This window comes from Malaclemys terrapin, chromosome 8 (assembly GCF_027887155.1).
Source record: "Malaclemys terrapin pileata isolate rMalTer1 chromosome 8, rMalTer1.hap1, whole genome shotgun sequence".
In the NCBI taxonomy this organism is placed as follows: domain Eukaryota; kingdom Metazoa; phylum Chordata; order Testudines; family Emydidae; genus Malaclemys; species Malaclemys terrapin.
Window position 1 is genome coordinate 66,016,683 of NC_071512.1, and position 14,809 is coordinate 66,031,491.

The 14,809-nt window shown below is 38.1% G+C and overlaps 2 protein-coding genes across 4 annotated transcripts in view; one reads left to right on the forward strand and one right to left on the reverse strand.

The window, feature by feature from the left end:
• Positions 1-5,585, forward strand: part of CRB1 (crumbs cell polarity complex component 1) — a 213,046-nt gene extending 207,461 nt beyond the window's left edge. The window contains exon 12 of the mRNA XM_054037261.1: positions 4,502-5,585. Within this exon, the coding sequence (XP_053893236.1) occupies positions 4,502-4,504 (3 nt within the window). The 3' untranslated portion in view covers positions 4,505-5,585. The remainder of the gene's footprint in view (positions 1-4,501) is intronic.
• Positions 1-14,809, reverse strand: part of DENND1B (DENN domain containing 1B) — a 253,889-nt gene that overhangs the window by 20,683 nt on the left and 218,397 nt on the right. For all 3 annotated transcript variants that reach the window (XM_054037265.1, XM_054037262.1, XM_054037263.1), the window contains 4 exons: positions 11,863-11,903; positions 10,880-10,948; positions 8,008-8,064; positions 7,049-7,159 (listed from right to left, as the gene is read on the reverse strand). In XM_054037265.1, the coding sequence (XP_053893240.1) occupies positions 7,049-7,159; positions 8,008-8,064; positions 10,880-10,948; positions 11,863-11,903 (278 nt within the window). The remainder of the gene's footprint in view (positions 1-7,048; positions 7,160-8,007; positions 8,065-10,879; positions 10,949-11,862; positions 11,904-14,809) is intronic.

Consider the following 14,809-nt stretch of genomic DNA (forward strand, 5'->3'; position numbering starts at 1 on the left):
CCATCAGCCAAACTCATTGTCCTATACCTGAATCACTTCTTTTTTCATTGCTTCCCTCTAACGTACAGGAGGTTAGAGACCAGACAGAAGGGGAGCTGAAGCTGGAGACATAAGACTGCTCTCTCCATGCTTCTAGGTCAGGAGGCAAAATTAAGTTGGAAAGGAAGCAGATGGATTGGTGTCTTGAATTGACAGAACTTTTGACTCCTTCCTTCTGCTAGGTGGAGCCATAACACTATCTGTAACTGCTGTTCTTAGGTAGGACGCGAGAAGAGGGATGCATGGCAAATAAAAGTAAGATATAAATATCAATGTAATTTATCTTGATTAGTAGTCTACCCCTAGTTACTTCAGTTAATTATCAAATATTGAAGAGCTTCTTCTGATTCTCCACAGCATACTCAGCACAATAGTGTTTCTCTTTCAGAACCTTAAAAGAATCCTTTGTTTGTGCAACACTAAGGTTGTTTTTGTGACAGACTCACAGCTGAACTGCCTTTTCATTCATTAGTTCCAGAACTAAAATAGATTGCATATGTCAAAAGAATCCACCTGCCAAGCTTTCACTTTCTAGGTTTCTCATTTGGATAAAGCTGAGGCAGTATGTGTTGGTGCCTTGGTCCTGAAAAGGCCAACTACTCATCTAAATGCCACAAAGGCCAGCAAGAGCTTCTGGACCAGCTTCCAGGCCCTCCCTTTTTTTGTTTGGAAACTTGATGACAGTCAGAGATGGCTCTCAAGTATGGTTTTTCACTGGGGAGGCCAAACCAAAGAAGGGCAGATGTCTTCTATAGAATAAAATGAAACATGAGACTATAAGTCAATAATGAGTAAAGGAGAACTTGCACCAGAAATGCAGCTAGTACCATAAGATTTCTTTCTGTTTTGTTAATATCTTAACAGGAAAAAAAAAAAAAAAAAGAATGGGCTAAGAACAGAAGAGAAACAATCAGAGATAAAAATAAAAAGCTTTATAATATTTGCATTGTCTCCTTTTTTGTTTTAAATACATCAATTTGCTAAATAAATCACTGAAACAAGATAGTCCCCCTTCAATATTTTTTCATAATTAATCTCAAGAGTATGGTTATGCCACAAAATATTTTAAGTGAATTAAGGAAACAGATTGTTACTGTTCAGAGAGTACATCTACAAAAAATAAAGATTGTTCTGTTTGAAGGACATGGATATGACAAACATCTATAAGTCTGCATACTCTTTTAGATAAGAATTCTATTGAGATAATGGTTACTGTTTTGTTTCTAAAAGATCTTTTGATATAAAGAGCAAGCATTCACCATATGACACTGGGTACATATGCTTGTAGTATATGGGAAGATATCAGGACCACCAGAGGGCACTCTCGTAATTTATAATTTGAATTTTTTGCTGTCTAGGTTTTTCATTTTTAATTAAAAGAAAAGCTGAACAATTTGCAGAATGAAGAGATCTTACTTGACATACAAAAACAAAAAAAGTCCCCATAAATTAAAAGAAAACTAAAATTGCTTGCAATATTTTCAAATTATGCCCTCTTTTGTTCAAAATATATAATTTACCAATTGACCGAAGTTTATCGCAGAACATATTTTATAGGAAAAGTTTCCCTAAAGATGAAGCACACTATTAAAATACAAATTCAAAACTGCTAATTGTTACTGCATCTGACATCTGTCAATTGTAATATTTTATCTACATTACTTTAATTATTCAATGAGGATTAAAGCAACCCAAGATCCATGTAGGATTTTCAGTAGATATGAGGCATGTGGACAGAAGCTATTATTCTGTGTTTCCCAAATGTGATCCCAAACATTTCAGCTGAATCCAAATACAATAGAAAGCATGGAATAACAACTTTTATATTTTTTAAATGATGAAGATGTTCGATTCATGTTTGATAATGGGACTTGTCTCTCCCTCTTTTGCAGTATTTATATTCAGCAGCACTCCAATGGCCCAATTTTGCTCCAATCTCCTCTTCTCCCATTTCCTTTCTATTCCCGCCATAATCACCTTTTGCCAGGTTGGGAGGGTAGTCAGGTACTGGAGGCTCTTTGCAGCTAATATTTGTGTCATTTCTTTGCTAGCCATTGGAGGTGGTATTGATGTATGGGGCATTCGGTATTCTCCTGAAGATGCCGAATGCTGCCTCCTCCTCTGAGACTTGCAATAGCTGTTGAGGAGGAGCCAAAGTACACATTCTATCACTTGAATTGTGTGTGTTCTATTCATTATGCTATATTTATACTAAGTATCTGAAAGTCACACCTATGTTCTGCTTTAAAAAGAAAAGAGAAAGAATACTTTTATTTGGTCAATTCACTTATGTTTGGGGAAAGCAAGATAAGAGGTTTAATCTGAACTGGTTTTAGTTACACTTGTTACATAAAGAGGTTTCAATTATAAATGAGATTTTTAAAACACTATATTTAAAATACTGCATAGTCATGACAAGTAGTTCACCTGGTTGCTTTGATATATGTGTAAGTAAAGTAGCAGGGACACATTGGGATTCCCAGTAAATCCACACTTACAATCCAAATGCCCTATTTTTTATTATGGCTACAAGTTACTGCATGCCTATAAGTCTTACGTCTATTTCCTTTGAGACAAGGGTGCACTGGTAGCTTATTAATTATAAAATGAGCTCATAGTTGTTACACAGTACTCTGCAAATCTGCTAGCATGTTTTATAAGCCACTGAATACATAAGGACTATTTAAACCCAGCAATGTTCCCTTTTAAATAAGCCACCAATCACTTGGGATAATGGTTACATATGGTAAAATTACATAGATCATATTCATGAAAACAAACAGATCTTCCTGGTATTCCTCCTTTTTTCTTACTGAAACTCTTTTTTTTTTTTTGTATTTTAAGCAATATGGTAGAAACATGGTTGTGTCTGTGTACACTCCCCCGCCCCCACCCCGAAATCTGCACTGCATCAATGCATTTAAAGAAAAGGAATTAAAATGAATTATGAAAAACTGAGTTCTCAGTAGTTTAATTCAGTATTACCAAAAAATGTTGGTAAATAGTAAAAACATAGTCAGAGTGTAATTTGCTAATAATATGTGGCAAAATAACGTTAACATGAGCTGAAACAATCTCATGTTTTGTTTTAGTTTGTCGTTCAAAACATTTAACTCGAAATTTCTCATACTATCTCATGTACCTTGTCTACTTAGAATACAGAAAATATCACAGAAATGCTATTAGTTCAAGGCATGAAACAGTTAACAGTAGTGTACATGCCAAGGTTTTAATAAGGCTTAACAATAAAAAGCTTCAATCCTCTACTTTCACTAGATTTTGTTGTTGTGGTTTTCCCTTGCTTAGGGCAATCCATCTGTTAATGTTGACTTGCAATACAGCTAAGCTCCCGCACACACAAAAAGCCCAGAATAGCTAACCTAAGCAAGAGTGGGCTCAAACATATATGAGAGAGAACAATTTTTCTAACACTATCTTAGGCTAAGTTGAATTGTGTTTTTTTTTGTTTTGCTTTCCTTGGGAAAGATTTCCCAAATGCTAATTAAAGGAAACCAATATAATCACTATAGTTTGTGATAACAGATTTAATTATTTATCCTCTGATTAAGCTTTAGCAGCTCTTTTACATATCATAATTCATTCTGATTTTTTTTAAAGTCTATTTTTTTTTAAAAACAACCACAAGGGCAATGATAAAGATTAGTAAATATTCATTGTTAAAAATGGCTCTGCATTGTGACCAGTGCCGGTATTCTCACTGGGCCAAACTGGCCTTGTTTTCAATAAAACCAGAGAAGAATCCTTTCCCTTGAGCCCTGTTAGGCTGAGGCTGCAGTTGGAACTGTCATCTTCACACAAAAGCAAAGGGGTTGGGTTTTACAAACGCAAAGCCTAATTGGAAGATCTTCATGGCTGTACCCTTGACATTTATTTAAGCCTCATCAACAAAACAGGAAATAACCGTACTAATTAGTAGACCAGCATACAAACTACTATTTGTTGGGGTAAAAAGCAGATTCACATTCTATTGTACAGAATCTCCTGGTAATGAAACAGTCATTAAACTGATCTCTAGAATCAAGAGAACTTCAGCATCATACACTATTTTATAAAGTATTTTTTTTAATTATAAACAATATTTTTGAATTTATTTCAAATGACTAATTTGACATTTATGGTTTACTGGAAAGCAGCAATGGGGAAATAAAAACTCCCATCAATAGGCCTGACATGAAACAGAAAGTGTAACATTAAATTCTTTATGTTGCAGTACTTTAAAATGACTTACTGTGAGATGGTTGATAATGGGGATGGAGGAGTGGGGGCGTGGGGGAAGCCCTCATTGTCTTGAGGTAAGAAGACTTAAAAATCTACACTGTCTGGGATTTTAGAAGTATTCTCATAGTTGATTTTTCAGTGAATCAACCTTTATCCATTATTTAAAATGTATATTTAAATGCATAAGCTACTGTGTGACCATTAGCACTATCTTATTTTTCAGTGACTACAGTGAGATGACAGTGAGCAGCGCCATTTTAGAAACCTGGACAAAAAGATTAATCAGCAGGAAGGAAAGCTTCAGACAAAGCTCTACAATTATGAACTGTAGCAATGAATGCAATTCATTGGCTTTTAATAATAATAATAAGTAATATAATTTATATAGATGCAAGCTCTCAAAGCCAGCAGTTAGTTCAATGGATCTTGCATTATTGTTAGCTGATGCTAAGAGCCTCCATGTTTAAAAACAGCACCAATTATAACATGTAGGACAGCCTGAGACTCCATATAAATAATGATGTTTTGGGACCACAAAGCCCAGTTTGCATTTTTTGGAACTGTAGAAGACCAAACTTCTTGGTCAGTGATTACAGCTTGTTGTTTCCTGCCTACTGAGTGCATGTGACATTCAGGGTAGAGGATGGGGTGGGGACATAGGTCATGCTGCTCTCTCAGCTCGGCAAAGATATGGAGCCATTAGTAACAGAGCTTGTCTCGTAAACAACTCCCCGCTTTTTAAAGCACATTAAGATTTTCCTTGCTCTATATAGGACAAAAAAAATCTCAGCTGTTCTGACCTGATACACTGTATCATTCTGAAAGAAGTGTATGCTGTTTCACAAATAAAAAGTTGGCTAGTTGTCAGAAAAGATGTACTAAATCTCAGTATTATACGATTGTATGAATGAAAAATCATATAAATGTTTAAGTATTCTACAATGACACAATCCTTCAGAAGAAACATTAGTATCTAATAATAAAATTTACTTTGGTATAATTTATTGATGTTGACTCCAGTACTAAAATTAAACAATTAAAGTGGAACAGCAGACAGACCTGACCATGAAGTAAATTAATAAGCTAACAATTTTTCTACATGTGCAGCATTTAAAAGCATCTGAATGTGCAGACACATATTTTAGCTATATTTGTGTTGTACATTTGCATAAAAGTTTAAGTGAACATATAAACAGATTTGGGTATGTGTTTCTACGGTGTACTGAAAAAAGCAGTGTTATGCGACACAGATGTGGTTAAAGAAAAAGTTTCTGTATATTAGAATGACAGTTACCAATTAAAAATAAATAAGTATCAATCTCTGTTATAAATACTACATTTTTAAAATTCTAAATGTATCTGCATATCTTCTGTCTCAACTGTCAAGGCAGGAAATTTAAACTATACAAGGTTCTTGAAAGAAAGGACGCACTGTGTTAGTCTATGTGAAAATACAATGACAGCACACACTTGCAGACTTTAGTATTACTGTATTTAAAAAGAAACCTGAAAAACATGTTACAGAAGAGAATCCACCTATATAATTAAAATAGATCTGCCTACATTATTTATACCACTGGAACCAATGGCCTCAGTATTACCATACATTTTCTAACATTCTACTGAGCAAGTCATTAATCTACCCTAATTGTATATTAGTTTCCACAAACACTTTCTATTTTATCAGTCAAAACACCTGAATGCATGGGCTTACAAAATTAGAATTTTATCATAACATTATTATTATATATAAAGTAAAATAGTGTCAATAGTCAGGTAAATTCAACTGTCAATTCGAAGACCTACAGTACTCACTTCTTATCTAAGGAAGACACATTTGTGGTATCAAAAGCAGGAGTTTGTATATATTATTAAAAATATATATTCTTATTCAAAAGGGATCACAAAACCCCCAGACTGTTTATTACTCTGTACAGAATAAAGCAATAATTCAAATAGAATTTGGGAATTAGTACTGGGCTAAAACCGAGATATTACACCTGTTATAGAGAACCAGACCCATTAAAGGAACTGAGAACAGAAAGACAAGACATCTGACACAGTGTTAGTTACTTAGCAGTAAATTCACTATATGATAATTAGCTTGAGCAAGGTCTGAATTAAAGGCATGCCCTCTCTCAAAATCAACTGGCTTTCGGTAAAGTATTAACACATACCACTGTATTTTAGGGTTGTAAAAAGACAGTTTATCAGTGAAAATCAGCTTGGGCATACGTGAATATACCAGAATTCCTTTATTCAAAAACTAATATTCATGCTTGATCGGATATGTATGTTTTATGCCTATGAAATTATTTATCTAATGGGAGTCCATAAAAGATACATACTACTAAGTAAACTTTTCAATAGATCACACCTTCAATATTCCTAGCATTTATCTGTTTTGTACTCTTTGTACTTTTAAACAGTATTTATTAAATATTTTTAAATATTTGTTTGAAAATATAGTCCTATTTCTAAGGATCAATTGTGATTTCTTTTCCTGGAGATGTAGCTGGCAACCTCATCTCCCTGCTGAATTTCCTATTTTTTCCCCTCCAGGAGGATGATATATGATCAGCCATTCTCTCAACTCTCAAAACAGCATAATATGCAAGCAGTATTATTGTGAATACTACTTATCATATTTCCTGAATACAGATGGTAATAAAGGTATTTACCATAATATTTTAACACACTACTGTAACAGGAAAACAGTTATTTTTTAATATTTTAAAGAAAGTGATAGCAAAGGTTTCAGGTGACTTACCTGGGCAAGTCTTCGTTTTTCTGAGTTTCCTCTTTTCTGATTGTGTAAGGTGTACACTGGCGCACACTGTAGTACACCAGAGCTACAAGTTCCATATTCTTCATCACTCTCCTACACAACAGAATAGATTTAAAATCTCATGTTTACAATATTTATCTACATATCCTATGTATACATAGAGTACTAAAAATAATTTTGTTAATACAGATCATTTGTTACTAAATATTTGTCATAAAATCATATGTATTAACAAAATGAAATACAGCATTGCAAAAAGTTAATAGTTATCAAATGCAACAGAGTGAAGTTTTCAAATGAAGCTTTTAGAATGTATATAAAACAATTTAAATCCATTAATGTTTATGAAATATTTTTTTAAACTTTATATTTGAGAAAAGTATAAAATAACATTGAAGTTAGTTCCCCCTTCTCACAAGGATAATCATAAGTGAAGAAATAAAACTCATTAGGAAAACTGTCCTTAAATGCCTAAATCAAGCTTCATTTTGATATTTCTATGTTATTTTTCAAAGTTGAAATGTTTCTCTATTTTAAAACATTAACATTGTGCTCGGATCTTATGAATCCAAAACAGACAACTACACCTTCTGAATTACATTGTACTGCAAGACTGTCCTGTCTTAAATTCTCAGCTTGAAGCAAAGGCTTCAATTGTGATATCAAAGCAATCAGCTTTATGAAAACATACATCCTGTTAACGTATCTTTGAAGATCTCTGTTGTTCTATGATAAAATATGCAAACAATAAAGAGATTATTCAGTGGATGCATAGAATGACAGATAGTTGCCAGAGGGCTCGTTATGAAAAATGTATTGTTGAACAAAGGGCTAAGCATATTTCAAAAGTCATTAAAAACACAAATCTCATGTGATTTGTAAAGTATAAGCTTCAAACTGATACAAGAAGCAAGGTAAGAAAGTAAAATTGTATTACATACCTTGTGTTTTAACTTACTCCTCACTTCTTTTATTCCCTGCTTTGCATGACTTTTTGCCTAGAAAATTAAAACAAAAGGACTTAACTGGTGGCGCAAGAGATAGGCTTTGTTCAAAGAATATGCTTTATAAGGCCTACTTAATAAGAAATATTTTTTTAAATTTTATGTGATATAAGGATAATAATCTCTATTGCTAATTTCACCTGGGCTGTATCAGTTAGCTATACTATTCTAACAGCAGTCAGTTAGTAAGAATTGTGCATACATGCCAATGTGAAAACATACTAATTTTGCAAATGTATCCTCACCTATTGCTAAAAATGAACCATCCTACTGGTCTCTAGTGTCCATCTCTTTATTTGAGATGGTCCTTTAAATCTGAAGTAGTATTTTAATAGCAACTCATGTTGGAAAACTGTTAAGATTTTCAAGCTCACTGCTATAGTGTTCCAGTCTGGTAACTTGCAAGGCAACATCAATCTTAAAAGAAATGAAGTGGTTTTATATGCAGATGGAGAATTTCTCCAGCGTTGCTGAACAGCGTAGTGCTGATAGTTAGGGGGAAACTGTGTGCATTAAAATAGGCAGCCAAGTCCCATGATTGTTCATGACAATAATTTGCACAGAAAATGGACCCAAGGGCATCCTTCTATTTAGAGATGAATTACCATTCTAGATGACAAGTAATTATATTCTAAATTTTCTACATTTTATTTTTGCTAGAAAAAATGCTAACCTGGTCTTAAGAGAAATAGGAAAGTTTTCCTTACATGAACCGTGTTAGATTCAAGTTAACTTTTAGAACCAATTTTCAAAAGTAGCCTTGAAAATTATGCCTATGACTTTTCACATTTAAGGGCGATATATGAAAAACTTCAGACTCTACACATGAAAATCAGTGACACACACATCTTAATTATTGATTTTGCACCCAGGGAGATGTAGTTTGTGGGGAGAGTTATGAGTGTTTCCATATACAGATGCCCACCGACCTGCGCAATTGTTCCATTCCGGAAAGCCTTGTGTAACTCGAATTTTTCATAAATTGGAAACGTACACCTGTACGTTACGCAAAAATTTCTGCACTTGAAAATCCTATTTCTGACTTACGGAACTTTTTCTGTAAGTGCGAATTTGCGTAAGTCGCGTCTTGTGTAACCTGAGGAATGTCTGTACAACAACTTGGGATAGTTTTGATGACCAGATTAGGGAACTTTTGAAAATGTGACCCTTAAATCATAAGCTCAGTAGCTCAATAACAAGGCAACAGGGTGCCATGTAGTAGATGCATGCATGTATGGAAGGGGAAAGGGCAAGAGAGGACATATAGGCCTGCTCCTGCACCTTGATCTATGCCTGAACATGCACAGATTCCCACTGAAATTAATAAGGCTTCTTGCACACAAGGAGTCTGCTGATACAGAAAGTTGTAGGATCAGGGACATAATGGGCAAAATGGGTAGCTGGGAGGAAATCATGAAACCTCATCTAAGCTCATGAAAAACAGAGGAGGAGAATAATTTCCTGCTAGCCTGTTAATGAACCATTTTTAAATTATAAATGAGTGGGTGGTTATACAGTACCTTTAATTTATTTACCTGTTTCTTTCCTCATGACTTTTGTGAGAGTTTGAATTGATGTATAATTAAAAATTCTCTTTTTAAGTTTTATTTAAAATCTACTAGCATCACACTGTAGCACTGATTTATTCAGAACTACTTACTATGCATCAATCTAAAGAGCCCTTGGAAAAGCCAAAAGAAAGGCAGAGAAGATTCTTCCCCTGTGTGCTTTGAACCCAATCTTAAAATACTTATTGTGTCATTTCTTACAAGCTACCACATTGTTTTTAATACCCTGGATAATATAATGTAATTCACATTCTTTATGATCTAGGGATATTTAAAGATCATTTAAAAACTGGACTGCTTGTCAAACTGAAGACATAAAACTAGTTAAACAGCGTGTGGCAAGCTGGGGTGTAAATCTTCACTGCACTAGCCTGCTGCGCACTGCCAGTGTGGACCCGGCTACCACGCACTAAAAGTTCCCTAGAACACTTTGATCCTATTCCTGTTTCAAAGTGGGGTAGATCAAAATGCGTCAGGTAACTTTTACATGCATGCTTCATGTAGACAGTTAGCATGTGACATGCTAGGGCGGTACAGATTTACACCCCAGCTTCATCTAGATAAGCTGTAAATCAAGGGCCAAGAGTGCAAGTCCATAACTTTTTGAATTAGTGCTATTTTATTAACACCATAACAATAAGTTTAAAAGATGCTCATACTCAGATAAGGAATAGTTTGCTTAGGGTGGAAGTTTTGGACTGCAATTGTTCCTTGCACACAATATAAATGCTTCCCAACCCGCTTTGGATAGGGTACCACGCAGTGTCAAACTGGAGTCCTTAGGGGCATATTGTTATGTACACAAAGACTCCTTTACACCACCTAGAACTATACACAACATTTATACGGACTTTTAATTTACACTGCCAGGGAGGAGTAAAGGGGCCTTAGTATAATACTAAGTAGTAATGAGATTTAGTATTTTCAGCGTCCATATTTTAAGATCATCAGTTAAGTAGAGGTTTTCAGCTGTATTTCAAATATGTAATAGGTATTCAAATAAGCATTTACGGTATATTTTGAATGAAGCCAAAAATAGCATACTGAACCACTTAAAACAGTAACATGAAGTGGTTATTGTTCCCTCACAAGATAGGAATAAAAGATGAAAACAATTTCTTAGGCTGTAATGTTTTTCTGTAATACATATTGGAACTACACAGCTTTTTCAGTTTTTGACAATAACTGGAGATTGTAGGTGGTTTCTGTAATTTTTTATGCACAGATTGTGTTGATCTTACAAATTTGTATGCTGTCTTCACAGCAGGGCTGGCTTTGGTCATGGCTGTGTTGATTAGTGCACCTCCTTTCTGAAACATACAAAGGCATATTTTAATAACCCTTATAACAAAGATTAAAAGTTAAGAATAGTAAGAAAAATAAATGACAGGCTGACATAAAATAAAGTAGGAAAATAGTAGCCCTCTTTTTAAATTAGGAAAAATTTCCACAGCTGCATTCTATCTACAACCTGCTGTCTACATCTACACAAGGGTTACAGTATGTCATTATCATGGCTGACACATATTTATCAATGCATTCTAACATAATGACGTATTCTCATACCCATGCATGAACTGTTACCACATTACATGTAATATTGGAAGCTTTCCTTGGCTTATTAATGTATATATTGTATCATTTTAAAAAAACTATTTCTATCACATTGAGGTAATCATGTCTTATTTAATCACAAGAGTTTTGTCTAAAGTACTAGATTTTACTAATCCTCCCTAGTAACAATGTTGTGCAACAAAGGTCCTCTGTTAGTCAGACTATGTAAAAACACTATTAACCAAACTGCTGTTTACTAGAAGTGATAAAATTCCTATCAAATCCTAGTGCCACACCTAACTCACAGTTATGGAATGTAACACAATACCGCGTACAGAAAAATCCTTGGCTAGATGAACAGAAAAACATTCTGTGCTTTTCAAAATTTGGCATTTATTTTGTGCATGAGACATTTTCTCATTTTTAAACTAATATAAAAATATTATCATGACACAGACACTAGTTTATAAAAAAATATTTAAGTAAAAATAACTTCCTTACTAATGTAATATGCTTTCTCTGTTACATTAATACAAGGAACACTACACAAATTTAGAGAATGCGGCTAATTGACCATATAAAGTCAAATATCCTTTTAAAGCTCGATGTTCAGTATGCTGACTTTTACAAAAATAAACAAACTAGTCAAATAAAAATAAAATTGTTATACCTTTACTGTATGCACCCACTGCTGATAAGATCTTGAATTTCCTGAGATGTGAAGGTAAAATAAAATAAAATAGTCAGAAATACATTCAACACATTTTTGGGTGTTCCTGCCCTCTCCACAATACATTTTGTATTAAAAAAAAAATCCCATAGATTGTTAAACATGCGTTTGAATTGTCTAATACTATGAAGAAGGGAAATCCATGTACACAAAAAGCAAAACTGGGGTTTCCCTATTATGAACCCCTCATTTTCTTTCCAACAGTGCTTCTTTTTCACCATACCCAATTGTTTTCTCTGAAGAAAACTGCTAACTCTGATTCAAGTATGAAGAGAAAGGACAGTTACCTGTTCTGTAACCGGCATTCTTCGAGATGTGTTGCTCCTGTCTATTCAACAGTAGGTGTACGTGCTTGCCACGTGCACCGCTGCCGGAAGTTTTTCCCTTAGCAGCATCCGTAGTGGGGGAGCACTGCTGCGACCCCCGGAGTGGCGCTGACATATCGCGCTATAAAGGGGGCTGCATGCTCCCGCCACCCTCAGTTCCTTCTTGCCAGACAACTCCGACAGAGGGGAAGGAGGGGGATGTGGAATAGACAGGAGCAACACATCTCGAAGAACGCCAGTTACGGAACAGGTAACTGTCCTTTCTTCTTCGAGTGATTGCTCCTGTGTATTCCACAGTAGGTGACTCCAAGCTATACCTGATGGAGGTGGGTAGGAGTTCTAAATGATAAAGGTTAAGGGTTACATGGGCGGAGCACCGCCCTACCAAACCCGGCGTCGTCCCTTGCTTGGGAGATGATCGCATAGTGCGATGCAAAAGTATGGACAGAGGACCACGTAGCAGCCCTGCAGATGTCTTGAATAGGGACATGAGCCACATAGGCCGCAGACGAGGCCTGGGCTCTCGTCAAATGCGCCTTAACAAGAGGAGGCTGGGGAAGCCCAGCCAGGATATAACACGTGCGTATGCACGAGGTGATCCAGTGGGAAATCCGCTGGGTGGAAACCGGTTCCCCTCTCATGCGCTTGGCCGTAGCAATGAAAAGCTGAGGGGATGCCCGAAATGGCCTTGTTCAATCTAAGTAAAAGGCCAGCGCCCTACGCACATCTAGCATGTGTAGGCGGCATTCCTCATTGGAGGAATGGGGCTTAGGACACAAGACTGGCAGGAAAATGTCCTGGTCCATATGAAACCAGGAAGGCCGGATGGGGGCGAAGCTGTACCTTCCCCTTATGGAAGACAATAAACGGGGGTTCCGAGGTGAGCGCCCTAAGATCCGAAATCCTGTGGGCTGAGGTGATAGCCACCAAAAACGCCACTTTCTCAGACAAGTGGGACCAAGAACAAGTGGCCAAGGGCTCAAAGGGAGGTCCTGTGAGGCGTGACAGAACCAGGTTCAGGTCCCAAGGGGGAACCGGTGGTCTAGCATAAGGGAACGCTCTGTCCAAACCCTTTAAAAACCTGGAAGTCATGTGGTGGGAGAACACTGACTGTCCCGCCACCGGAGGGTGGAAGGCCGAAATGGCCGCCAGGTGCACCCTGATAGAGGAGGGGGCTAGCCCTTGGGTCCTAAGGGACAGGAGGTAGTCCAGGACCAGCTGGAGTGGAGCAGATGCAGGGGGAGGAACCTCTCTCCCTCGCCCATGAGGAGAACCGATACCACTTAGGCTACATCTTCACTACCCGCCTGAATCGGCGGGTAGAAATCGATCTCTTGGGGATTGAATTATCGCGTCTCGTCGGGACGCGACAATCGATCCCCGAATCGATGCTTGTACTCCACCAGTGCAGGTAGGAGTAAGCGCCGTCGATGGGGGAGCCACGGAGGTCCATTTGCTGCCATCCTCACAGTGGGGTAAGTCGGCTCGGATACGTCGAATTCAGCGACGCTATTCGCATAGCTGAATTTGCGTATCTTAAATCGACCCCCTCCCCCGTAGTGAAGACGTACTGTAACTACCTACCTTAGCCAGGTAGATCCTCCATGTGGACGGCTTCCTGCTTTCGAGCAGGACCCATCTAACCTCCCCTCCTCCGCATCTAGCCACGGAGCAGCCACGCTGTCAGGTGGAGTGGGGCCAGGTTGGGATGGAGGAGATGACCTCCCTCCTGGGAGAGAAGGTCCAGGCGGAGCGGCAGCCTGCGGGGGCGGGGGGCCGCCAAGAGTTGCAGTAGGGTTCCGTACCAATGTTGACGGGCCCAATCCGGCACTATCAGGATAACTCTCGCCCCGTCTGGCTTCACCTTCTGTAGGACCCTGCCTATGAGGGGAAAGAGCAGGAAGGCGTACATCAGGGGCCCCGACCAATCGAGCAGGAACGCGTCCGTCATGGCCCCATTGCCTTCTATCACCCTGGAACAGAACCTGGGACAGAGGCGGTTCTGGGCGGTAGCGAATAGGTCCACCTTGGGAGTGCCCCACTGAAGGAAAATCCATTCTGCCACCTCTCTGTGCAGGGACCACTCGTGCTGATGTGAGAACACCCTGCTCAGGCGATCTGCGAGCGTGTTGCTCTTGCCGGGTAGGTGGAACCTGGAGGAGGATGTTGTGGGCTATACAGAACTCCCACAGGAGTTGGGCTTCCTGGCATAAGGCCCTGGAGCGCGTGCCCCCTTGCTTGTTGATGTAATACTTTGCGGTGGTGTTGTCCGTGAGGACTCTGACCACCTTCCCTTGTAAGTGCTGGCGAAAGGCCAGGCACACCAGGCGCACAGCCCTGAGTTCCCTGACATTTATGTGCAGGGTCAGTTCCTTGGGTGACCACATACCCTGGGTCCTGATGTCCCCCACGTGGGCTCCCCATCCCAGGTCCGAGGCATCCGACACTAGATCTAGTGAGGGAGACGGGTCTCGGAAGGGGATTCCCCGGAGCATGCTGCTCAGAAGGGACCACTATTAGAGGTCTGCAATCACCATTGGCGGCACTGTGACAACCTTGTC